The sequence below is a fragment of the Oncorhynchus nerka genome, linkage group LG16 (assembly GCF_034236695.1).
Source record: "Oncorhynchus nerka isolate Pitt River linkage group LG16, Oner_Uvic_2.0, whole genome shotgun sequence".
NCBI lineage: Eukaryota > Metazoa > Chordata > Actinopteri > Salmoniformes > Salmonidae > Oncorhynchus > Oncorhynchus nerka.
The window spans coordinates 2,477,654-2,502,585 of NC_088411.1; the positions used below are offsets into that span (position 1 = coordinate 2,477,654).

The window sequence follows — 24,932 nt, forward strand, 5'->3', positions numbered from 1 at the left end:
TCACTATTGCTCCACCCTTAGAACCTGGTGACCATGGTGACCATGGTGACCATGGTGACCATGTGTCCCAGGGGTAAAAAAATGACTTTGCGTGAGGTCATTCATCAATACGTCTAGTCCCTGAGGGCCAGCAGATGACAAGTTTTGATCAAGTCCAGTCTTACCTGGGGCCATCCACGCCATCATATGCTCCCATGGTGACATTACGAAACAGCTTCCTCTTGGCTTTCTCACTGCGCGTCTCTGGAACCAGAAATCATGTGTCACATTTATATTAATGTGTGTGTTTTGTCGTCTTTGTGTCCCCGCTATTTGTGTACTCAGTGTGTCTTTGTATACTTTTGTATTCCACTGCATCATCTCTGAAACACACAATGATCAAGTTGGTTGTTGTGGTGGTTGTGCTATTAATGTTACCGGGTGGGTGTGATACATGCCCTACTGCATGTAACATTGTGAGGATGTCCTGCAGTCAATAGAATGTTGGCAACTGAATGAAGATAAGATGAGTCATTCAGTAAATGCGGGGTTAGCATCTGTAGAGGGATTTTGGTTGGTGTTTGTCTGAGCTGATGCAATGCGAGTGAGGATTGTGTCTTTGTCTGAGCACATATTGTATTTGGTTTCTATAAGGTTGCTGGTGTTGTCTCACCTGATCGATTGTCCTTACTGGGAGGACCGACCTCCTCCACACAATCTGAGGGGAACCAGCCTGTACGACCTTTCACTGTGCCCTCCCAGAACCCCCCCTCTCCAACACTCAACACTGAGAGAAGGGAGGAGAGAGAGCGAGAGCGTGAGAGAGAGAGAGATAGAGAGAGAGAGAGAGAGAGAGAGAGAGAGAGAGAACCAAGAGAAGAGGGGTCATCCCAACTTTACAATCAACACAGTGACTCTCCAAAAACCCGCTCCTCTCTGAATCTCTCTTACCTTTGACTTTGTCTCCTTTGCTGATGCTGAGCTCTTTGTCTTCGTGGGCAGTGTAGGCCCTCGTGGCCATGTACACTCGCCCTGGGACCGCACTGTACATATGCCTCATCTGACCCCCAGCTGACCACCCGCCACTACCCGCTGAGGTCGCACTGCAAGAGGAAAGACAGAGGAAGAGTTTGTGTATCATGGAACAACACCTGGGGATACCAGTAAGGAGATAGAGGGACAAGAAATGGCTCATGACAGTGGTTTACACTATGAGAATAACATTTTTGGAAACTTTAAAGCTGGTAACAGCCCCATTGGCTGTAGGCAACCAAAATGCATTTTAAAATATAACTTTTTGGATATGCACATAATTTATCAATTGATTGAAATATCTACAGTCTCTCCCTCTAGTATGTTCGCACCCCTGTCTGCCGCGCTGTGGTTTGCTTTGATGCCTCTCCTCAGTGTCACTCTGCCCTCCTCCTCGCGACGGGGAGTGGGTACGGGCCCTGGGACTGCTGGAGCTCCTCACACCCTCAGAGGCCCTGCGACCCTAGACAGAGAGGGAATACACACACACGCAGGATGAAATATAGAATTGTGTTGAGACTTACACAGACCCAAACTCACAATTCATTGGTTAACATCCCAAAGTAACTAAGAGCACAGCTCCCCAATAAACCGTGCAGTTGCAATCTCCTGCTACATCTGCGTACTGTGCCTCTATGTACCTTTCCAGGGATGGGATTGGCTCCAGCAGCCTTGTTGGATAGGGCCATGGGGTCAGGCAGGGTCATACTGTTATCACTGTTAGCACGCAGGAGGGGGTAGGGGTGAGCCATGAGGAGAGGGAGCGTGCGTGCACTCTCTCCTCTTTTGGGAGCATACTTTGGGGATTCCAGAAAGGGCACTGAGAAAAGAGAGTCACAGGTAGGTGGAAAAACAATGAGGTTAGTGCGAGAGTTGAGAGAAAGTGGGAGGGAATACTGTGAGAGTGTGAACAATGAACAACCCGACTCAAGTGATTCGGATGCAAAGACAATCGACAAGTAACACAGATGGACTTGAACACCACATACAACCCTCAAACTGGGCAAGCAATAATCCAAAACATCAGTTGAGGTCAACCGGCCACCTCTGAACCAATAGTGTTTTTAGAAACAAAATAGTTTGTAAAATGTCTAGGGATTAGCCTCTGTATGCTGATCCAGTGCACCGCATCAAACACCATCTACCAGTGGGATAAAAACAACTTAATATGATGGCAAAAGACAACAGATCTTCTGAGTCACATGTTGATTGATGAGGCAGAACATTTATACCAAACAATGCACTGCAAAGTGATTTATAGCAGATAGCATGACAGACATACAGTACAGACACTTAGGAAGAATATTTCCCCCTTATTTTACAAATGTTCCATCCGAGAATAAATCACTTTTCTCCCAGATAACCCGGTGTTCCCCGAAAAAAACAGAAGTGTCACTTAAATGGGCCTATGTCTGGATTTGATTAGAGCTTTGATCTAGAATTCAAGGCTAATGCTACCTGAGCCTGATGAGCCATACAGTAAATACATTTTACGAGGCCTACATCAAAAAGTACTTTTATAATCCCAAACCCAAAAAAGCCCAAATGATTGTGCCATTATCCAATACATATATGATATATAGGCTACTGCGCATTACGCTCGACAGAAAAACAGAAAAGCTTATAGATGTGGCTAGCTATATGCTCTCTCGGGTAAAGAAATGAAACAAGCTCCAGTAGGCTGATCTTTTTGAGTGTGGACTGTAATTACTGTACTGTATTGTATTACTGTACTGTATTGTATTATATGACTGGACTTACGCACATTGTTCAAAACCATGATAAAGCTGAGAGAACATGTGATTCTGGTGCAGCACATGCTGCCTAAAAAATTACTTTAAAAAGTTGTAAAAGTTACTCAAAAAATTGTATTTTAATTTTGAAATAGGGCTTATATTTGTGTAATAAGCAGCCGCATATATACCTTCATAATATTTTCCCTAATGTTATTAGCCTGCCTAACTATTTCTCTCTCTATTGTTGCTTCAGTCGTTCGTTTCTTCTTCAGTTAAACTAAATAAGCTTTGTCGTCTTCATCATTGCAATGACATGCTTGAATAACATAGAACTAGAGTTAGATGACGGCTTTCCCTTCTCTTCTCGAAGATTGAATGGTTCTGGGTCTGAATAAAAAACTGCTATAGTCTACCGCCATCGCGCGCTCGCTCGCTCTTCTTTCAAACTACCCATGAGTTCTATTGGCTGCTCTATTGAACTTTTAAGCAAACAAGAGCAAGCATCCCTCTTTGATTAGTCTGTTGGTAAAAGGGGGTGGCAGGGTAGCCTAGTGGTTAGAGCATTGGACTAGTAACCGGAAGGTTGCAAGTTCAAACCCCTGAGCTGACAAGGTACAAATCTGTCGTTCTGCCCCTGAACAGGCAGTTAACCCGCTGTTCCTAGGGCGTCATTGAAAATAAGAATTTTTTCTTAATTGACTTGCCTGGTTAAATAAAGGTAAAATAAAAAAATAAAATAAAAAGAAGAGCAACAACAAAAAAATGTCCGGCAAGCTATTCTAGTCTACCTTTTTCCGCATGAGACTCCAAGATCTAAGGAACGTTTTTTAAGGTGAGGCCAGCGGAACGCAGGTGCTTGCGTATTGTGCAAGAGACCGAGGTTTTAAGTTAGAAGCGTATTTATGCATAACTCAACATTCATTAGATAAATGTTTTGGCTAATAGTAAATTGAATGTATTACCTGAAAGAGGTAGGCTAGGATATACAGTACCAGTCAAATGTTTGGACACACTGACCCATTCAAGGGTTTTTCTTCATTTGTACTATTTTCTACATTGTAGAATAATCGTGAAGACATCAAAACTATGAAATAACACATATGGAATGTTAAACAAATCAAAATATATTTTGTATTTGAGATTCTTCAAATTAGCCACTGTTTGCCTTGATGACAACTTTGCACACTCTTGGCATTCTCTCAACCAGCTTCATGAGGGAGTCATCTGGAATTAATTTCAATTAACAGGTGTGCATTGTCTTCTTAATGAGTTTGAGCCAATCAGTTGTGTTGTGACAAGGTAGAGGTGGTATATAGGGGCAAACTACCTGCCCTCCAGGACACCTACAACAAGGAAGGCTAAAAAGATCATCAAGGACAACAACCACCCAAGCCACTGCCTGTTCACCCTACTACCATCCTGTTAAACAACCATCACTAACACAGAGGCTGCTGCCTACATACAGACTTGAAATCATTGCCCACTTTAATAAATGGATCATTAGTCACTTTAATAATGCCACTTTAATAATGTTTACATATCTTGCATCACTCCTCTCACATGTATATACAGCATTTTATACCAAATATTGCATCTTTCCTATGCCACTCTATCATTACTCATCCATATATTTATATGCATTTATTCTTATTCCATTCCTTTACATAGATTTCTGTGTATTAGGTACACTAGTTGTTGTGGAATTGTTAGATTACATGTTAGATATTGCTGCACTGTCGGAACTAGAAGCACAAGCATTTTTGCTCCACTCGCAATGACATTTGCTAACCATGTGTATGTGAACAATACAATTTGATTTGATACAGAAAATTGCCCTATTTGGTAAAAGACCAAGTCCATATTATGTCAAGAACTGCTCAAATTAGCAAAGTGAAGGTCAGTCAATCCGGAACCTTTCAAGTACTTTGAAAGTTTCTTCAAGTGCAGTCTCAAAAACCATCAAGCTCTATGATGAAACTGGCTCTCGTAAGGACCGCCACAGGAAAGGAAGACCCCGAGTTACCTCTGCTACAGAGGATAAGTTTATTCGAGTTACCAGCCTCAGATTGCAGCCCAAATAAATGCTTCACAGAGTTCAAGTAGCAGACACGTCTCAACATCAACAGTACAGAGGACACTGTGTGAATCAGGCCTTCATGGTCGAATTGCAGAAAAAAACAACTACTAAAGGACACCAATAATAAGAAGTGAATTCCTTGGGCCAAAAAACACGAGCAATGGACATTAGACATGTGGAAATCTGTACTTTGGTCTGAATGGGTCCAAATGTACGATTTTTCGTTCCAACCACCATGTCTTTGAGAGACACAGAGTAGGATGAACAGATGATCTCCGCATGTGCGGTTCCCACCTTGAAGCATGGAGGAGTTGGTGTGATGGTGCTTTCCTGGTGAAACTGTCAGTGATTTATTTAGAATTCAAGGCACATTTAACCTGCATGGCTACCGCATCATTCTGTAGTGATACGCCATGGTTTGCGCTTAGTGGGACTATCATTTGTTTTTTAACAGGACAATGACCCAACACACCTCCAGGCTGTGTAAGGGCTATTTGACCAACAAGGAGAGTGATGGAGTGCTGCATCAGATGACCTGGCCTCCACAATCACTGACCCTAACCCAATTGAGATGGTTTGGGATAAGTTGGACCGCAGAGTGAAGGAAAAGCAGCCAACAAGTGCTTAGCATATGTGGGAACTCCTTCATGGCTGTTGGAAAAGCCTTCTAGGTAAAGCTGATTGAGAGAATGCCAATGTCATCAAGGCAAAGGGTGGCTACTTTAAGAAATCTAAAATATATTTTGAATTGTTTAACACTTGTTTGGTTATTACATGATTCCATATGTGTTATTTCATAGCTTTGATGTCTTCACTATTATTCTACAATGTAGAATTATTACAATGTAGAATAATAGTAAAAATAAAGAAAAACACTTGAATGAGTAGGTGTGTCCAAACTTTTGACTGGTACTGTAAATATACTGTATATATCAATCTTGAACAGGATTATCTATCTTGGATGCAATTTGATTTGAAGACTGCTCTAATTTAACGCAACAATATTCAAGTGATTGGCCGTTTTAAAACTCTGCAGCTACAAAAAATAAAATCACAAATCTTTCAAATAAAAAAACAAGGTGATGGAGATGATAAATTCTCCATGCATTTGTCCTTATACCGTAGCATAGGCAATGCTGCAGTAAATGCAGGCCTACCTGTCACAAGAAAAAAAAGTTACCATGATGAGATGATAGGTCTACATGCATTTGTCCTTATACCGTAGCATAGGCAATGCTGCAGTAAATGCAGGCCTACCTGTCACAAGAAAAAAAAGTTACCATGATGATGAGATGATAATGCATTTGTCCTCCATGCATTTGTCCTGTTAGTTACCATGATGAGATGATAGGCAATGCTGCAGTAAATGCAGGCCTACCTGTCACAAGAAAAAAAAAGTTACCATGATGAGATGATAGGTCTACATGCATTTGTCCTTATTAGCATAGGCAATGCCAGTAAATGCAGGCCTACCTGTCACAAGAAAAAAAAGTTACCATGATGAGATGATAGGTCTACATGCATTTGTCCTTATACCGTAGCATAGGCAATGCTGCAGTAAATGCAGGCCTACCTGTCACAAGAAAAAAAAGTTACCATGATGAGATGATAGGTCTACATGCATTTGTCCTTATACCGTAGCATAGGCAATGCTGCAGTAAATGCAGGCCTACCTGTCACAAGAAAAAAAAGTTACCATGATGAGATGATAGGTCTACATGCATTTGTCCTTATACCGTAGCATAGGCAATGCTGCAGTAAATGCAGGCCTACCTGTCACAAGAAAAAAAAGTTACCATGATGAGATGATAGGTCTACATGCAATATGAACTGCACTCCATACTGAGTTGGGCTGTCTGTCCACAACACGAGTGTTGATGACTGATCATGCAGAGAGCAGAGTGAAGACCGCAGAGAAGCAAGATTGAATCATTTCATATAATGTAACAGTTCCATTTCACATCATGTTGTTGATATAAATCATTTATTATAATTGACCAGTTTCTCGCAGTTATTTATTCCGGGAAAAGGGAGTGGTTTTGGGTAGTAAATCTCGGTAGCCGGGTTCCCGCCATTCAACGCTAACAGACACTCATGCACCAAAACTCACTATCAATCACTTCCTAATCTGAAAAGACCTACGTGGAGGACCAAGACTTACCTACATCTGCATCTCTGTGGTTTTTGAGGATTTCCCCAAGTTCAAAATGGCCCGACATTACTGCTACCTTCAAAACACAGACACATGTACGCACACATACAATTACATGCAACACTGTAACAACACATGCATCGGGTAAAGTAAGAGTCCCTCCAAAACAGCAAATGCCCAATTTAATAAACACTTAGCAAATAATACATTTAAAACAACTAACTGATTTTCAACTCAATGGTTTATTGACTTATAGCAAGCTAGTCGGCAGAATAAATAACTAAAGAAAACTGAAAACATTAAGTTGTTATTGATACCTGAAAGGGGGTTTGTCCATGCTTGTTCTTAATTTCCTTACTGGCCCCTCTGTAGAGCAGAACACGAACACAGCTTTCCTGATAGGCCAGAAAGACAGCCACTGTTTAACTTAATTCAGGACTAAAATGTCACACAGACATTTGAAACTCAAAAAACAGTTACTTTGAGTTCAACTTTGAATGGACACGAACACTGATTATTGTGTTGTCCCTGTATTTAAAAAAGGATACTTACCTTATCATACAGAGCACAAATATGAAGTGCGGTGTTCCCTGAGGCATTCTGAGAAGTGGTATCTGCCCCATAGAACAGAAGGTGCTCCAAGTGCTGGGCAAAACCATTCTGGCAGGCCTTGGGAGGAGGGGGTGTAAAGAAAGTATCGAAAGATTACATCACAGAAAGTATCGAAAGATTACATCACAGAAAGTATCGAAAGACTACATCACAGAGAGTATCGAAAGATTACATCACAGAAAGTATCGAAAGATTACATCACAGAAAGTATCGAAAGATTACATCACAGAGAGTATCGAAAGATTACATCACAGAAAGTATTGAAAGATTACATCACAGAAAGTATCGAAAGATTACATCACAGAGAGTATCGAAAGATTACATCACAGAAAGTATCGAAAGGGTCATCACTTCACAATCACTTGAAAATATGCAATTACTGTGCTTATTCATACAACTGTGACACATTAAAAGACAAACAGAATAAAAGATAGAACTGATGAATGTCTGAACCATTGCAAAATAAAGAACAAATTAAGAAATTAAAACAATATAAACAAGCTTTTGACCTTCCCCTTAACGGTTTCCGCTTTCGTTATTTGCACTTAAAATAACACAACACAAAATTAGAGAAGTAACAAAACACAGGACACTACATAAGTTAACATAAAATAAAGTAAAATAGAATGACACCACACTGGTGTACAGCAGCGCACTGAGATAGTGAGTGAATGACGCAGAGATAGCAGATGTCAGCACGAGATGGTGTCTAATGGTGTCTAATGTTTATCCGCATCTCAACAGTTACATGAGATGAATGTACTGAATTGTGAAGGATCTCTGTTTCAGGAAGAAATAACTCAACTCTGCTTTCTTTCATCTTCTTTTTTACCCCTTTGAGACCATGGAAGGTCATGCAAGGTCATGATCCTAAGAGTCACTCTTCCCCCAACTTCACAACTTGAATGGAAGTATTCATGGATTAGATGATCAGTACCTTGTGTATCTCTTGCATTCCAAATTCCTCTTCGTCCCTGAGCTATGGAGAGAAAGGAAGAGAGGGAGAAAGGGAAACAACGGAAAGAGACCAGCGAGAAGGTGTCTCTCAATGGAGGAGAAAGGAGAGGGGTGAAAAGTTTAAGACATGGACAGGACAGGAGATTGAAAGTATGCTAAAAACCTAATGTACTATACCAACGTATGACAATACACAGAAGACAAACATACACAAAAATCAACACACAAAAAATATTACACATGAAAGTATGATACTTCAGATTCGATTAAAGTCAAAGTCAAATACTGACATATTTACAAAACACAGTCCAAAACAATATCAACCCCCATCCTTGAGATAGGCAGCCGGACAGACAGCCAGACGGATACCTGGTGAGACTCCTCCCAGCCATTCTCATCCCTCACTCCCAGTCTGGCCCTGTAGTAGAGTAGGGTCTCGCAGCAGGAGGTGTCGCCACCTGTCAGCACTGAGTGGTACAGTGGGGTCAGGCTACATCGGTCCTTGTAGTTAGGAGATGCTCCCAGGGACAGAAGAGCCTAGTAAGGAGGGGGAAAAGACATGTTTATTAAATGCATGTTTATTTTGTGTGTGTGTGTGTGTGTGTGTAGTCCTAGTTACCAGCAGTGCAACGTGGTGTGTGTGTGTGTGTGTGTGTGTGTGTGTGTGTGTGTGTAATCCTAGTTACCAGCAGTGCAACGTGGTGTGTGTGTGTGTGTGTGTGTGTGTAATCCTAGTTACCAGCAGTGCAACGTGGTGTGTGTGTGTGTGTGTGTGTGTAATCCTAGTTACCAGCAGTGCAACGTGGTGTGTGTGTGTGTGTGTGTGTAATCCTAGTTACCAGCAGTGCAACGTGGTGTGTGTGTGTGTGTGTGTGTGTGTGTGTGTGTGTGTGTGTGTGTGTGTGTGTGTGTGTGTGTGTGTGTGTGTGTGTGTGTGTGTGTAGTCCTAGTTACCAGCAGTGCAACGTGATTGTGTGCCCTGACAGCCTTGTGTACAGCTGTCAGTCCATCTCTGGTTCTAAAGTCCACATGGGCCCCACCCTGAACGAGCACCCTGATCCCCTCCACTGTCATGCCAGACTGCACCGCCACAGACAGTGGGGATTCTGAAGAAGATGGAGAGAGAGAGGAAGGAGGCAGGAAATGGAGGAACAGGGAGAGAGGGGGAGCAGAGAAAGTGTTTGAGATTAAGAGGGTTGTCAATATCTGAAATGAACATTTGACATTTGATTGAAAACAGTGTTAAAGTCATGCAGTGGCAACCCTATCAAGCTAGTGTTCAACTCACCTCCGTTGTCAGGGTCATGGTAGTTTGGGTCGAGACCTTTTTCCAGGGCTTTTGACATCTTATCTATTGATCCACTTGCAATGTAGTCCATGAACTTTTTCAGACTCACCTGCACGGTAAGAGGTTTACTGGCCAATATCAACATTTGTCTGTCATAAACCCAACTAACAAATCCAGGGAGAGAGAACGTTTTTGTAATGTTAACTGTAATGTTCCCCTAATGTTTGAGTGTCAAGTTTTCTATTAGTTAGGGGAACGTTATATCTACAGTACAGGGAGATCTAAACGTTTTGGGACAGTGACAATTGTTGTTGTTTTGGCTCTGTACTCCAACACTTTGGATTTGAAATTATACAATGACTATGAGGTTAAAGCAGGGGTTGGAACCAAAATTATTTCCCAATAATTTAGTTCTGAACAGAACCACTATTTTTTTGTTTCCGACCAACAAAATAAAGTTCTGAACCAGTTTGAACTTCAAGACAGTACCGGTTATTTAGATCCTTTCTGTTCTTTTTTAACCTGTCAAATCAACAGTTTTTGACATTTTCCTCACTAAATTACCTAACCAATCAGTGTGGATAGAGCAGGCAAGCTAGTTGCTTAAATGCGTGATGGACAGACAAGTGTAGCCTATCGTGCAAGATGTGACTGAAATTTTGCAGGTGGGCATCTTGTTATGACATACATTATCTGAATTAGGTCCACAGAATTATACCTAGGAGGAGTGGCTTCTAATGTAGGAATTTTGAATGTCCTTTGAGCTAGCTAGCTAACAAGCTTGAGTGTGCAGAGCGGCACCAGAATTATACCTAGGAGGAGCGGCTTCTATGTAGAAATTTAATGTCCTTTGAGCTAGCTAGCTAACAAGCTTGTGTGTGCAGAGCGGCACCAGAATTATACCTAGGAGGAGCGGCTTCTATGTAGAAATTGAATGTCCTTTGAGCTAGCTAGCTAACAAGCTTGTGTGTGCAGAGCGGCACCAGAATTATACCTAGGAGGAGCGGCTTCTATGTAGAAATTGAATGTCCTTTGAGCTAGCTAGCTAACAAGCTTGAGTGTGCAGAGCGGCACCAGAATTATACCTAGGAGGAGCGGCTTCTATGTAGAAATTGAATGTCCTTTGAGCTAGGTAGCTAACAAGCTTGTGTGTGCAGAGCGGCACCAGAATTAAAAACACGTCTTACCTTTTTGTAGTTAATAAATCCAACGTGAAACGTGATACAAGCATATTATTTTCTAGCTAATTAAAAATCTTACTCCTTTACATTATTAACTGGTTCCCATGCTTTTTAAAGAATGGTGCTGTTCCAGAACAGTATGGGTCACTTTTGTTACAGGTTCCGTTTCTGTTCCATGAAACATGTTGTTATTTTACGGTTTTCAGTTCTGTTCCCTGAACGAGTTCTAACCCCTGGATTAAAGTGTAGACGGTCAAATTTAATTTGAGGGTATTTTCATCCGTATCTGTAGAACCGTTTAGAAATTGCATAACATATTAATGTACCAGACACGTTTCATAGGAAGGTGTAGCAGTTGTCAGGACACAGCCTGATAGTCCCAAAGAAACGTTTTCTAAAAAAACATGTTTCATTAGACATGGCTTTGTTACTGTTGCCAAGCCCATCAAGGACCTGATTGGTAAACCCCTGATGCATTCACAGCTCTTTTTGTCTAGTGACAAGGTTAGGAATACACACATATTGCTTTTAAGTTACATATTTAAATCACATGATTACATTTTGGATGTTTATTTATACAGTCTTTACTATATAACATGTTCTCACCAGGGATCTGAACTCAGCATTCAGCTCTTACTGCTATGCCACCATGTCTGTGTAAGTTGTCAGTTAATTTGCCTATTCTCTCTAGTTCGATTTCATTTACTTATTTGAACAATTTAAGGGCTTTCTGTATAGTTCTATATTGTTGGTGGGGCATATTAACCTGTTTTAATTACACTCCTGAATCACTATGATCAATACAAATGTATCTTGTTTGTACTTTTAATAGAGCTGTGATTTACTTCAAAGTGCATTCACCACATTGCTCACACCTATCACGTTCTTTTAGATCTACACAAATGCCTAAGGAGGAGGGTTTAGGGTTTCCTCTGGACAGGGCCTAACTATACTGGATCAATAAGCACATGCCCAATAAATCCCTTATTGGGACAGTGGTTAGGGTGTTTGTCATTGGTGCTATTGGCCTGTGTTTGAAACCCGCTAGGGGAGTCACCCTACTCTCACATTCTTAGCAATATGTAATGTCATTATTAGGCAACAGTTACAACACACCTAATAAGGATCTAATTCAAATGTGTTTCTCATTGAAAATTCTAGATTTTCTTTGAGATGCTGAGCTATCACATTTTTGAAATCTCACCACATATAACATGTCGAACAAACGTGTGTATCTGGAACATTCCTTATTTGTTGCCGAAACATGGCCCAGGCGGTAGTGGTGTTTATTTTTTTTGTGACCAAATCTATATTTATTTTGTCATATTTTTTGTTGGTGGGTTTTACAGGTACAATCTTCAAATTCATATATTTTCAAGATTCATTCATTTAATTTGAGCTCGCGAGTGGCGCAAGACATTACCTGGTTTAAATACAAGCTGCATCACATCCGGCTGTGATTGGGAGTCCCAAAGGGCGGCGCACAATTGGGCTGGGGTAGGCTGTCATTGTAAATAAGAATTTGTTCTGACTTGCCTAGTTCAATAAAGGTTAAAGTAAAAAAATATCACATATTCATTTCCAAATATATTTTTCTGTTGTACCCCCCAAACCATGTTTTCAGTTCCCCCACCCGCCCTCCATCCTCTTGCCCCCCACATTTCTATCTGCCCCCCACCTGAAAAAGCATGGCTCCCAACCGAGGTTTCCCACCTCCCACCACTTATCCCCTAAGCCCCCCCGCCCACACACAAAAACATCAAAGGTTGTCAACCAAGGATGTTTTTGCATCAATCCTCCAGCCGAAAAAGTGGTGTTGCCACTGATAGAAATGCATGGCTGTCCTGTTCTCCGAATATGAGAACTGTGCATATTTACAGTAGCATGTCTGTACTTTCTCATATTTGCCAGCTAAGCAATGATGATGTCAGTTATACCAAAACAATACACAACACAAAGTTCTATCTCCAGGAAAAATAGACAAATTGCAACAGAATCACTTGGGAACTTGGGAACTGTGTTGGGGTAATATATTACTTACTTACTTTTATGATTAACGGAGTAAAATAACTAGTTACTGGTTTCAAATATTGTAATAGTATTACAGTTATGTTTTCAAGTAACCCGTAGATTACTTTCAGAAGCATATCTTTTGGTAGCCTAGTGGTTAGAGCGTTGGGCTCAACCGGAAGGTTGCCGGATCGAACCCCTGAGTTGACAAGGGAAAAATCAGTCCGTTCTGCCCCAGAGCAAGGCACTGTTCCCTGAGCGCCGAAGTCATGGATGTCGATTAAGGCAGCCCCCTGCACCTCTCTGATTCAGAGGGGTTGGGTTCAATGCGGAAGACACATTTCAGTTGAATACATTCAGTTGGACAACTGACTAGGTATCTCACTTTCCCTTTGCCAGTGTGTTATATTCTGTAAAGCCTTGTCTCATGCTAATGGGATTCATGCTGTAGGCTAACTCGTTTCCAATAGACTATTGTAATGCCGAAAATCAAAGAATGATGGCAGCTGTGTTGTTACCCTGCTTAACGTTTTCCTTGTGCAAATGCACCCATTATTTTTTAAGTTAAATCGAGGAGAAAGAGAACAACATTTTAGTCAAATGCTAACTCTGAAAAGGCAGCATTGATCTCTTCGTCCAGAAACACCACATCAAACCTGACAGAGCTGGTAGCCAAAGTTCCAGAAATTAGTGAAAGAGGAGAAATCTATACACATGATAATCAACAAAAATACATAAATAATATGTCCAAGTGTAACAAAATGTCCATACAAACAATCAAAATGTCTGATCAATGCCATTCAAAACAGCAATAATGACATTAACATATGCATTGCGAAGAATGTGAGAGTAGGGTGAATCCCCTAGCAGGTCTCAAACCCAGGACACCAGCATCAATGACAAATTCCCTAAATACTGTCCCAATAAGGGATATCTCTAGGCCATGTGCTTATTTTTTGTGTATGTTTGGTAGGACGTTGATGGAATTTGCAACGTTCCCATAAAACGTGTCTAGAACATTGACATCTTGTGTTCTGAGAACATGGCAACCATGTTCTGTGTGTGTGTTTGGGGCAACGTTGATGGAATATTCTCCTAACCCACAGAAAACTGGACACATGAATGTTCTTGCAACGTTCCAATGAAACGTTTCTAGAACATTCATTTCTTAAGTTCTGAGAACATGGTAACCACGTTCTGGTTCTAATTGACATTAAGGGAATGGTCCCTTGGAAACATTCCTTGCACATCCCAGGAAGATTCCCATGAAAATGTAAGTTAATGACCTAATGAGACTCTTAAGGGATCGTTCTCTAATGTTGTGGTAACATTTGTTGTTAGCAAGGAACATGAATTAGCATAGTTGTACAAATATGTTTCACCTACAAAAGTGACATAAGAATATTATAACAAAATAGGAAGTACCTTGGTGTGCAATTTTGTAAGTAGTTTTTCATCCAGGTTTGTCTGTTTGTATACCCTGGTCTTGTACCTAAACTGTAAAACAGAAAACATGTATGGTAAAACATTTATTTAAATCTTTACAACCATCTGAAGGATAAGAACCACATTTATTTTCATATTCCTGGCTCCAACTTGGCCTAATCTTAACACTGTGGTGCCTCTGGAATCAACCCTAACCCGGATCTGTTGCATATTTGGAACCCCACCCTGAACACTTGCAAAAGATGCACCACAAGAGGGCATCATAATGTCAGTGTATAGGTATCACTGTACTGTATAGGACTTGAATAGTATGTGAAGCTCCACAGTGAAAAATCTAAGTCACATCCATGCACTGCAAACCCACTAAAAACGTATATTAAATATATCTATAAGAAATGTGTTTGCTGCTACAAGGTGGTTGTGGTTATGGTGGAGGTCATGCATTTAAAACAAAATGGAGATCAGATTGGTGGGCAGCCCATTAGTCAAAGTCAGTTTTTAAATGATCTTCCTGAAAAGCCTAAATGGGATAAACATATTTTTACTGCATCACTATCTAACGACGTTTCCCCAGTGTCTTCCATCAAAATACCTCCAGGTAAGGCACCCCTTTCTCAAAGGACTGTGGGTAGTTTCGGAGGCAGCACTCCTCCTCCAGGAACATGGCATCGCATCCGTCTCCGGCGGGTTGAAAGAGGCCATAGTTATAGACGTCCCACAGTGGCTCGCTCAGCGAACAGATGACCTCCTGCTTGGCGCTCCAAACTGTGAAGTCAGGGTCAAACTGCAGACACCTCTGACAGAGGGAGGAGACGAGACAGCACAGTGAGCAGTTGATAAGAGGGAGATCATGAATGTATTGTTTTCAAGGTGGTTTGTGTGTGTGTATGTGTGTGTGTGTGTGTGTGTGTGTGTGTGTGTGTGTGTGTGTGTGTGTGTGCGTGCGTGCGTGCGGGTGCGTGCGTGTGTGCATGCGTGCGTGCGTGCGTGCGTGTGGGTGTGTGTGTGTGTGTGTGTGTGCGGGGGGTGCGTGTAGGATGGAAGTAAGGAGTGGGTCAAAGGTGTGTTCTACATTTTAAATGCCATTTGATTTGACTGAAAGGTGTATAATTAGCTTGGCAAACAATTTGTGATCCAAATCTAAAGCATAATTACAGTTAATTAACTAAAATGTGGTGACATCGAGGCTGTATTTACGGCTCATGATTGACAAGTTTTTGTATTAAAAGTAGATGTAGTACTTTATGAAAACTGGTTTCACCTTTCTATCGATGGCACTTTACTGGTCTCATTTAAAGCTGACAATAATCATTCATATGCTTCTTGAAATAAATGTATAATCTAACTGAGCTAGCATAGGCCTACTACCTATTAAACATCAAACTGTGCTCATTAACTGTAAAGCTGCTGATTATCTATCACCGTTCCGACTCATTTGAAAACATTGAATTAACTATGAACACTGAACATTTCTTGAGCTGAAATAAGAGAACCCAGAAATGTTTCAAATACACAAAAAGCTTATTTCTCTCAAATGTTGTGCATACATTTTTTTCCATTCCTGTTAGTGAACATTTCTCTTTTGCCAAGATAATCCATCCACCTGACAGGTGTGGCATATCAAGAAGCTGATTAAACAGCATGATCATTACACAGGTGCACCTTGTGCTGGAACAATAAAAGGCCACTCTAAAATGTGCAGTTTTGTCAGGCGACACAATGCCAAGGACGTCTCAAGTTTTGAGGGAGCGTGCAATTGGCATGCTGACTGCAGGAATGTCCACCAGACTTGTTGCCAGAGAATTTAAAGTTAATTTGTCTACCATAAGCCGCCTCCAACGTTGTTTTGGAGAATTTGGCAGTACGTCCAACCGGTCTCACAACTGCACACCACGTGTAACCACGCCAGCCCAGAACCTCCACATCCGGATTCTTATTTTGTGGGATCATCTGAGACCAGCCACCCAGAGAGCTGGTGGAACTTTGGGATTGCACAACCGAAGAATTTCTGCTCAAACTGTCAGAAAGCATCTCAGGAAAGCTCTTCTGCCTGCTCGTCGTCCTCACCTGGGTCTTGACCTGACTACAGTTCGGCGTCGAAACCGACTTCAGTGGGCATATGCTCACCTTCGATGCATGTTGAAGAAGTGTGCTCTTTAGAGATGGATCTCGGTGATGACAGACAGCGTGTATGAAGTCATGTGGGCGAGTTGTTTGCTGATGTCAATATTATGAACAGAGTTCCCCATGGTGGCGGTGGGGTCATGGTATGGGCAGGCATAAGCTACGGACAATGAACACACTTGTATTTTATTGATTGACCATTTGATTGCACAGAGATACTGTGATGAGATCCTGAGGCCCATTGTCGTGCCATCTGTGACCAACAGATGCATATCTGTATTCCTAATCATGTGAAATCCATAGATTAGGGCCTAATGAATTGATTTAAATTGACTGATTTGCTATTTTTGTTCAGTGTCGTTAACAAGACTCAAGACACAAAAGACTCAACGCTCTCTCATCTAAACCAATTATCTGCCTATGCCATACGCCTAGACCTGCATTGCAGTCAATGAGAAATAGAGATTTTCTTTTTAAACTTCTTTGAAGGATAAAGAGCTTTTCCCCCCCACACATGTCTGTGCTTGATACACTAGAGGCTTTCTGGTCACAATGGACAATGTCTTTGATGTTTTTATATGCGTCTGGTAGCGCTTCTATATTATTTATTCCCAATGTCGTTTTTTTTTCTTGGAACGACAATTCCTTTGCGATGTTTGTCTTGGAACTTCATGTGTGTATAAGAGAAGGGGGTTAGTGAGATACACACAGAGCTATTGTCCCATGCTTATGATCTGTAAATAAAATTGTACAGTTCAGCATAGTTCCTTGTCTCCCTCCTCTCCCCCTCTGCCTCTACATATGATACTGTAGCCAACAGCATTGGCATGGCAACCAGTTCATTAGAGGAGCAAGGCACCCGTTGCCGTAGCAATGCCTTGGTATTCCCTGGGAGGTAAACCATATGAGGGGGGTTGTATGTGTGTCTGGCGTGTGTGTGTGTGTGTGTGTGTGTGCGTGTGCGTGTGCATGTGTGCGTGTGCGAGTGTGTGTGTGTGTGTGTGTGTGTGTGTGTGTGTGTGTGTGTGTGTGCGTGTGCAATCCCATGGAGAGAGTCAAGCTAATGTAATATACAGTGCCTTCAGAAAGTATTCACACCCCTTTACCTTTTCCACATGTTGTTGTGTTACAGCCTGAATTTACAATGGATTCAATTGACATGTTGTGCCACTGATCCACACACAATACCCCATAATATCAAACTGGAATTTTATTTGTATAAAAAAAAAATCAAATTAAGAAACAATTAAAAGCTGAAATGTCTTGAGTCAATAAGTATTCAACCCCTTTGTTATGGCATAAATAAGTTCAGGAGTAAAAATGTGCTTAACAAGTCACATGTTGCATGGACTCATTCCGTGTTCGATAATAGTGGTTAACATGACTCCATCTCTATACCCCATATGTACAATTATCTGTAAGATCCCTCAAACAAGTAGTGAATTTCAAACACAGATTCAACCACAAAGACCAGTGAGGTTTTTTAATGGCTCGCAAAGGACACCGATTGGTATGTGTAAAAAATAAAATAAGCAGACTCTGAATATCCGTTTGAGCATGGTGAAGTTATTCATTACACTTTAGATGGTATATCAATACACCCAGTCACTACAAAGATACAGGTGTCCTCCCTAACTCAGTCGCCAGAGAGGAAGTTAACTGCTCAGGGATTTCACCTTGAGGCCGATGGAGATTTTAAAACAGTTACAGAGTTTAATGGTTGTGATATGAGAAAACTGAGGATGGATCAACAATATTGTAGTTATCCCAAAATACTAACCCAAATAACAGAGTGAAAATAAGAAAGCCTGTACAAAATAAAATAATTCCAAAACATGCATCCTATTTGCAAAAAAAGTAATACTGCATAAAATTTGGCAATTTGTTTGACTAATTTTCCAGAATACAAAGCGTCACGTTTGGGTCAATCCAAAACATCACGGAGTACCACTTCATATTTTCAAGCATGGTGGTGGCTGCATCATGTTATGGGTATGCTTGTCATCGACAAGGACTTGGGAGTTTTTTGGGATAAAAATAAATGGAATACAGCTATAAGCACAGGTAAAATCCTAGAGGAAAACCTAGTTCAGTTTACTTTCCTACAGACACTGGGAGATGAATTCACCTTTCAACAGGACAATAACCTAAAAAAAAGGCCAAATCTACACTGGAGTTGCTTACCAAGACAACATTGAATGTTCCTGAGTGGCCGAGTTACAGTTTTGACTTAAATCGGCATGAAAATCTATGGCAAGACTTGAAAATGGCTGTCTAGCAATGACCAACAACCAACAACCAACTTGACAGAACCTGAATCATTTTCTAGTGATTAAATTGACAAATATTGTACAATCCAGGTGTGTAAAGCTCTTAGAGACTTACCCCAAAAGACTCACAGCTGTAATCGCTGCCAAAGTTGCTTCTACAAAGTATTGACTCAGAGGTGTGAATAGTTACGCAACTTTCATATTTTTGCATTTAATTTGCAAAAAAATATATAAAAACATGTTTTCACTTTGTCATTATTAGGTATTGTGTGTAGATGGGTGAGACAAACATCTATTTCATCCATTTTAAATTCAGGCTGTAACACAACAAAATTTGGAATAAGCCAAGGCGAATGAATGCTTTCTGAAAGGCACTGTATATGAGTGTGACACTTCCTCCCCATCATTCTGTGGATTCCTACAGGATTTTCTGGGATGCTCTCAGCAGCTGTCCTTATTACATTGAACATAGCATTGTTCAGACATAAATTACTGATCAATGGACAGATGTATGTTGTGTGTGACCTGATCTCGATATCCCTGTAATTGCCTCTCCCTTTCTAATATCCTGTACTTCTCTCTCTCCTTCTCTCTCTCCCTCTCTCCTTCTCTCTCTCCCTCTCTCATTCTCTCTCTCCCTCTCTCCTTCTCTCTCTCCTTCTCTCTCTCCTCCTCTCTCTCCCTCTCTCCTTCTCTCTCTCCTTCTCTCTCTCCCTCTCTCCTTCTCTCTCTCCCTCTCTCCTTCTCTCTCTCTCCTTCTCTCTCTCCCTCTCTCCTTCTCTCTCTCTCCTTCTCTCTCTCCCTCTCTCCTTCTCTCTCTCCCTCTCTCCTTCTCTCTCTCTCCCTCTCTCCTCCTCTCTCTCCCTCTCTCCTTCTCTCTCTCCCTCTCTCCTTCTCTCTCTCTCCCTCTCTCCTTCCCTCTCTCCCTCTCTCCTTCTCTCTCTACCTCTCTCCTTCTCTCTCTCCCTCTCTCCTTCTCTCTCTCCCTCTCTCCTTCTCTCTCTCCCTCTCTCCTTCCCTCTCTCCCTCTCTCCTTCTCTCTCTACCTCTCTCCTCTCTCTCCCTCTCTCCTTCTCTCTCTACCTCTCTCCTTCTCTCTCTACCTCTCTCCTTCTCTCTCTCCTCTCTCCTTCTCTCTCTCTCCCTCTCTCCTTCTCTCTCTCCCTCTCTCCTTCTCTCTCTCCCTCTCTCCTTCCCTCTCTCCCTCTCTCCTTCCCTCTCTCCCTCTCTCCTTCTCTCTCTCCCTCTCTCCTTCTCTCTCTCCCTCTCTCCTTCTCTCTCCCTCTCTCCTTCCCTCTCTCCCTCTCTCCTCTCTCTCTCTCCCTCTCTCCTTCTCTCTCTCCCTCTCTCCTTCTCTCTCTCCTCTCTCCTTCTCTCTCTCCCTCTCTCCTTCCCCTCTCTCCCTCTCTCCTTCTCTCTCTACCTCTCTCCTTCTCTCTCTCCCTCTCTCCTTCTCTCTCTCCCTCTCTCCTTCTCTCTCTCCCTCTCTCCTTCCCTCTCTCCCTCTCTCCTTCCCTCTCTCCCTCTCTCCTTCTCTCTCTCCCTCTCTCCTTCCCTCTCTCCCTCTCTCCTTCTCTCTCTCGAACTTTTAGCCTACATTATGCACCTCATTCTCTCCATCCTCCTTTCATTTCAAACAATTATATTTCCTGTGCGAGGTACTGTAAGTGTTTGTTGGAGTGGGTAGTGGGCGGTCTAGGTACCCGTTGGTGAAAGTGCTCTAAGACCAAGACACCAAATGCCCTCTTGGTGTTTACGCCTTTCACAATGCTGCTCACTTCCCAGTCCTCTCCAAACTCATTAAAACCCTATTAGATAATTAACAATTACTGTTATATTGAGGGCAGATTAGCTGACATGTAGAACAGTTGGGAATGTTCTGGGAATTGGAGTACAGAGAAGATTCATAACAGGCAAAGGGTTAGCATAGGGCACCCATTTTCACCTGAAATGCCGCTATACAGACTGATTGGTTAGCCAATTCTCACCCACAATCTCACCTACCTGTGCAATACCAAGAAAGCATCTGAAAGGGCAAGTCATTGCTAACTTTCACACTTTGGATGGTGTATCAATACACCCAGTCACTACAAAGAAACAGACATCTTTCCTAACTCAGTTGCCGGAGGGGAAGGAAACTGCTCAGGGATTTCACCATGATGCCAATGGGTATTTTAAAACAGTTACAGAGTTCAATGGTTGTGATATGAGAAAACTGGATCAATAACATTGTAGTTATTCCACAATACTAACCTAAATGACAGAGTGAAAAGACAGAAGCCTGTTTGCAACAAGACACTTATGTAACACTGAAAAAAATGTGGAAAAGAAATTCACTTTTTGTCCAGAATACAAAGCATCATGTTTGGGGCAAATCCAACACGACACATCAGTGAGTAGCACTTTTCATATTTTCAAGCATTGCAGTGGTTGCATCATGTTATGGGTATGCGTATCGGCAAGGACTAGGGAGGTTTTTTTTGAGGATAAAAAGAAACAGAATACAGCTATAAGCATAGGCAAATCCTAGCGGAAAACTTGTCTCAGTTTGTTCCCAACAGACACTGGAGCTGTGTTCAAATACCCATACTAACATACTGTATATTACATACTTAATGAGTATATGCTAAACTCAGCAAAAAAAGAAAAAGGACCCTGTTTTTCAGGACCCTGTCTTTCAAAGATAATTCATAAAAATCCAAATGACTTCACAGATCTTCATTGTAAAGGGTTTAAACACTGTTTCCCGTGCTTGTTCAATGAACCATAAACCATTAAATGAACATGCACCTGTGGAACGGTCGTTAAGACACTAACAGCTTACAGACGGTAGGCAATTAAGGTCACAGTTATGAAAACTTAGGACACTAAAGAGGCCTTTCAACTGACTCTGAAAAACACCAAAAGAAAGATGCCCAGTGTCCCTGCTCATCTGCGTGAACGTGCCTTAAGCATTCTGCAAGGAGGCATGAGGACTGCAGATGTGGCCAGGGCAATAAATTGCAATGTCCATATTTTTTATTCGCCCTAGCAGAGCTGGTTAGTCTGTTTTCATGTTATCCAGAGCTTTGGTGACTGTAACTGTGCTGCTGACAACAACTTAATAATGCTTTTTTGCTGACGTTTACTGACTCAGACCATATTCAACGGGTGTGGAGTAAATTAATCAGTTATTGTGAGCTCTGACACTCAGATGAGAGTGCTCTGAAATCAGAGTAGTTAGACAGAATTAACCATGTCCATTGAGAACGCACAAATAATCACTAATAAGTCAATAAACGTTGTGTAGTTAGTTATATAGACTATAGTTAATATACTGGCATGTTTGACTGGCAAGTATCAGTAGCCAAGTAATGTTAGGTAGCTAGCTAACATATTGGTACATAACTGCTGTAATAATATGCTATGCGTTTCGTAAGGACAGCATAGCTAACAAATTGTCAGCCAACATAACATGTAATGAAACTTATTTGAAAGTCATTACTTGATTACATTGCTCAACATTTTCTTAACATTTGTCATAATTTGTTAAAGCAATGAATTTGTATCCGCTCTCGTCAGACTTCAGCTGCATATTTTCCACCATTTTATTCAAATTTGATAATGTTGTGAAGCCACGCCCATTTTCTGAATAGTTGCATTATGGGCCCTAAAAGCCCGGAAATAGTGTCCACTGCTTGTATACTTCGTATTTTGGAAAATGTTGTATGACATCCAGTAACTTTTGTCATACATAGTATATCCATACTATGACCAATAAATATACTTCATACTCAATTTAAATCACAACAGTACAGTTAGTTTGGTTAGTATGAGCATTTGAACACAGCTTGGGAGGTGAATTTACCTTTTAGCCAGACAATAACCTAAATCACAAGGCCAAATCTACACTGGAGTTGCTTACCAAGAGGACATTGAATGTTCCTGAGTGGCCTGGTTGCAGTTTTGACTTAAATCGGCTTGAAAATCAATGGCAAGACTTGAAAATATCTGTCTAGCAATGATCAACAGTCAACTTGACAGAGCTTGAAGAATGTTTTAAAGAATATTGAGCAAATATTGTACAATCCAGGTGTGCACAGCTGTAATTGCCGCCAAAGGTGCTTCTACAAAGTATTAACTCAAATTAGACATTTTTGTATTTCATTATCAATACATTTTTCACTTTGGCATTATGTTTTTTTTTTTTGTGTGATGGATGAGAAAAAAAACTATTTAATCCATGTTGTAAATCAGGTTATAACACAACAAAATGTGAAATGTGGAAGTCAAGAGGTATGAATACCTTCTGAAGGCACTGTGTGTGACAGAGATGGTTGTTCTGAATTGAGTATGGTTCCCCTCAGGGTTTATCTCTGGCCTGGGATTGGCTGTTACACTGAATGTATGTTATGATAGTAACATAAGAAGTATATAATAGCAGCTTGACATACTTGTACTTAGCATTACCGTGAAACATGCACCTACTGTCTGTTTGATGTCAGGGATTCCAATGCGGAACACCATCATGGTCAGTCGAGTGTCCTCTATGGGCGCCACTGTGGTCATACTGCGCTCCATGTGAGCACGTCTTTTCTGGGTCTGAGTGGATGGGGCCGGGTGATACTGCTGCTGGTGCTGCTGCTTATGAGGGGCCTGATTGGACGTATAAGGGATGCCTCTATTTCCTGGATTGTCTGGCCTCAGTGTCCGGTCCCCTCTCTGCCTTCCAACCACAATGGCTGAGGGTTTACCTCCCTCCCCTTTCCCTTCGCGTGATTGTCTGCCTCCCTTCATCTCAATCTCCTCGAGCCCTTCCATCCCTCCATTCTCCTTCTCTCTACCATCCCCCTTGTTGTTATCTTGTCCCTGCTCCTCTTCCTCTTCCTCATCCTCCCCATCCTTGTCGCCCTCCCCGGGATAATAGTGTTTGTTATTTCCCAGCATCCTTTGCTGTGCAGGGTCACTGCAGAGAGGGCCGGGTGACATTGCTATTGTTGCAACGTGACATGGTTGTCCGGTGCGACATCGTTTTCACCCCCAAAAACATGCTGTGGAGGAGAGAGGGAGAGAAAGGGGTTAACCAAATAGCTAATTAACACATTGACTGATAACACTGAAATCGACACATTTCTCAAACTGTGAGAAAATAAGTCAAAAATATTACAAATATTTAGCATTTGGCATGAACAGTAGTGTAGCCATATGAACAGTAGCATAGCCATAATTACAGTAGCATAGCCATCTGAACAGTAGTGTAGCCATATGCAACAGAAGTAATAACTTATTGGTGACATTCTCACAAAGCATATGAGTGCTGGTACACAGTGCTACTTTAACAATGGTGCTCAATGCTCTTGACCAGTTGGGATAGTAAACAGCATGTCCTCTCTCTCCTATATAATATATGGAGTAGGGCTGATGAGAGACGGCCTATATATAAACTATATCAATATTTGCAAGTTCATTATAGGAGAGAGAGGACATGCCGTTTACTATCCCAACTGGTCAAGAGCATTGAGCACCATTGTTAAAGTAGCACTGTTTTCTCTGGAAAAACACAATGATAACAGCAAGACTTGCACAATTTAATATGGCTTCCCTTTCATGAACATTTGACTGAGAAATGCTTTGTTCTGGTTTTGTTCTGGTTTCCTCCAGATGCTTTGTTCTGGTTTTGTTCTGGTTTCCTCCAGATGCTTTGTTCTGGTTTTGTTCTAGTTTCCTCCAGATGCTTTGTTCTGGTTTCTCTACGTGGCATAGTCTGGCTACAGGGCCTGACATCATGCAGAGTTAAGACAGGTCCACAAACGGTCTGAATGATGGTGGATGACGTTGCGATTCCCTACTGCTCCATTGGCAGTTTCATGGTTGGAATTGGTTTGTGTTTTTGGAGCGGCTTCACTTTGGTCAAAATGTATAAAATAAGAAATTATGAAAATTACGGTGGTGTAACCTTACATAGATGTGAATTTGTAGATTCAGACCGACAGACGGGAGCTCAATAAAACTCGAGACCACAGGGTTAGTATTCATTTTAGACTCTAGTAGCAGGCACAACAAGGATAGACGGCCTGCTTCTGGAAATA

The 24,932-nt window shown here is 41.5% G+C and overlaps 1 protein-coding gene across 1 annotated transcript in view; it reads right to left on the bottom strand.

Annotated features, from left to right (window-relative positions):
* The window catches only part of LOC115144276 (SH3 and multiple ankyrin repeat domains protein 1-like), a 41,015-nt gene extending 17,183 nt beyond the window's left edge, over positions 1–23,832 (bottom strand). The window contains 14 exon segments of the mRNA XM_065002356.1: positions 165–243; positions 653–766; positions 931–1,082; positions 1,344–1,474; positions 1,653–1,831; positions 6,986–7,052; positions 7,294–7,371; positions 7,529–7,645; positions 8,915–9,082; positions 9,500–9,651; positions 9,834–9,942; positions 14,450–14,521; positions 15,063–15,266; positions 23,332–23,832. Of these exon segments, the coding sequence (XP_064858428.1) occupies positions 165–243; positions 653–766; positions 931–1,082; positions 1,344–1,474; positions 1,653–1,831; positions 6,986–7,052; positions 7,294–7,371; positions 7,529–7,645; positions 8,915–9,082; positions 9,500–9,651; positions 9,834–9,942; positions 14,450–14,521; positions 15,063–15,266; positions 23,332–23,832 (2,123 nt within the window).
* Between the last annotated feature and the right edge of the window lie 1,100 nt (positions 23,833–24,932).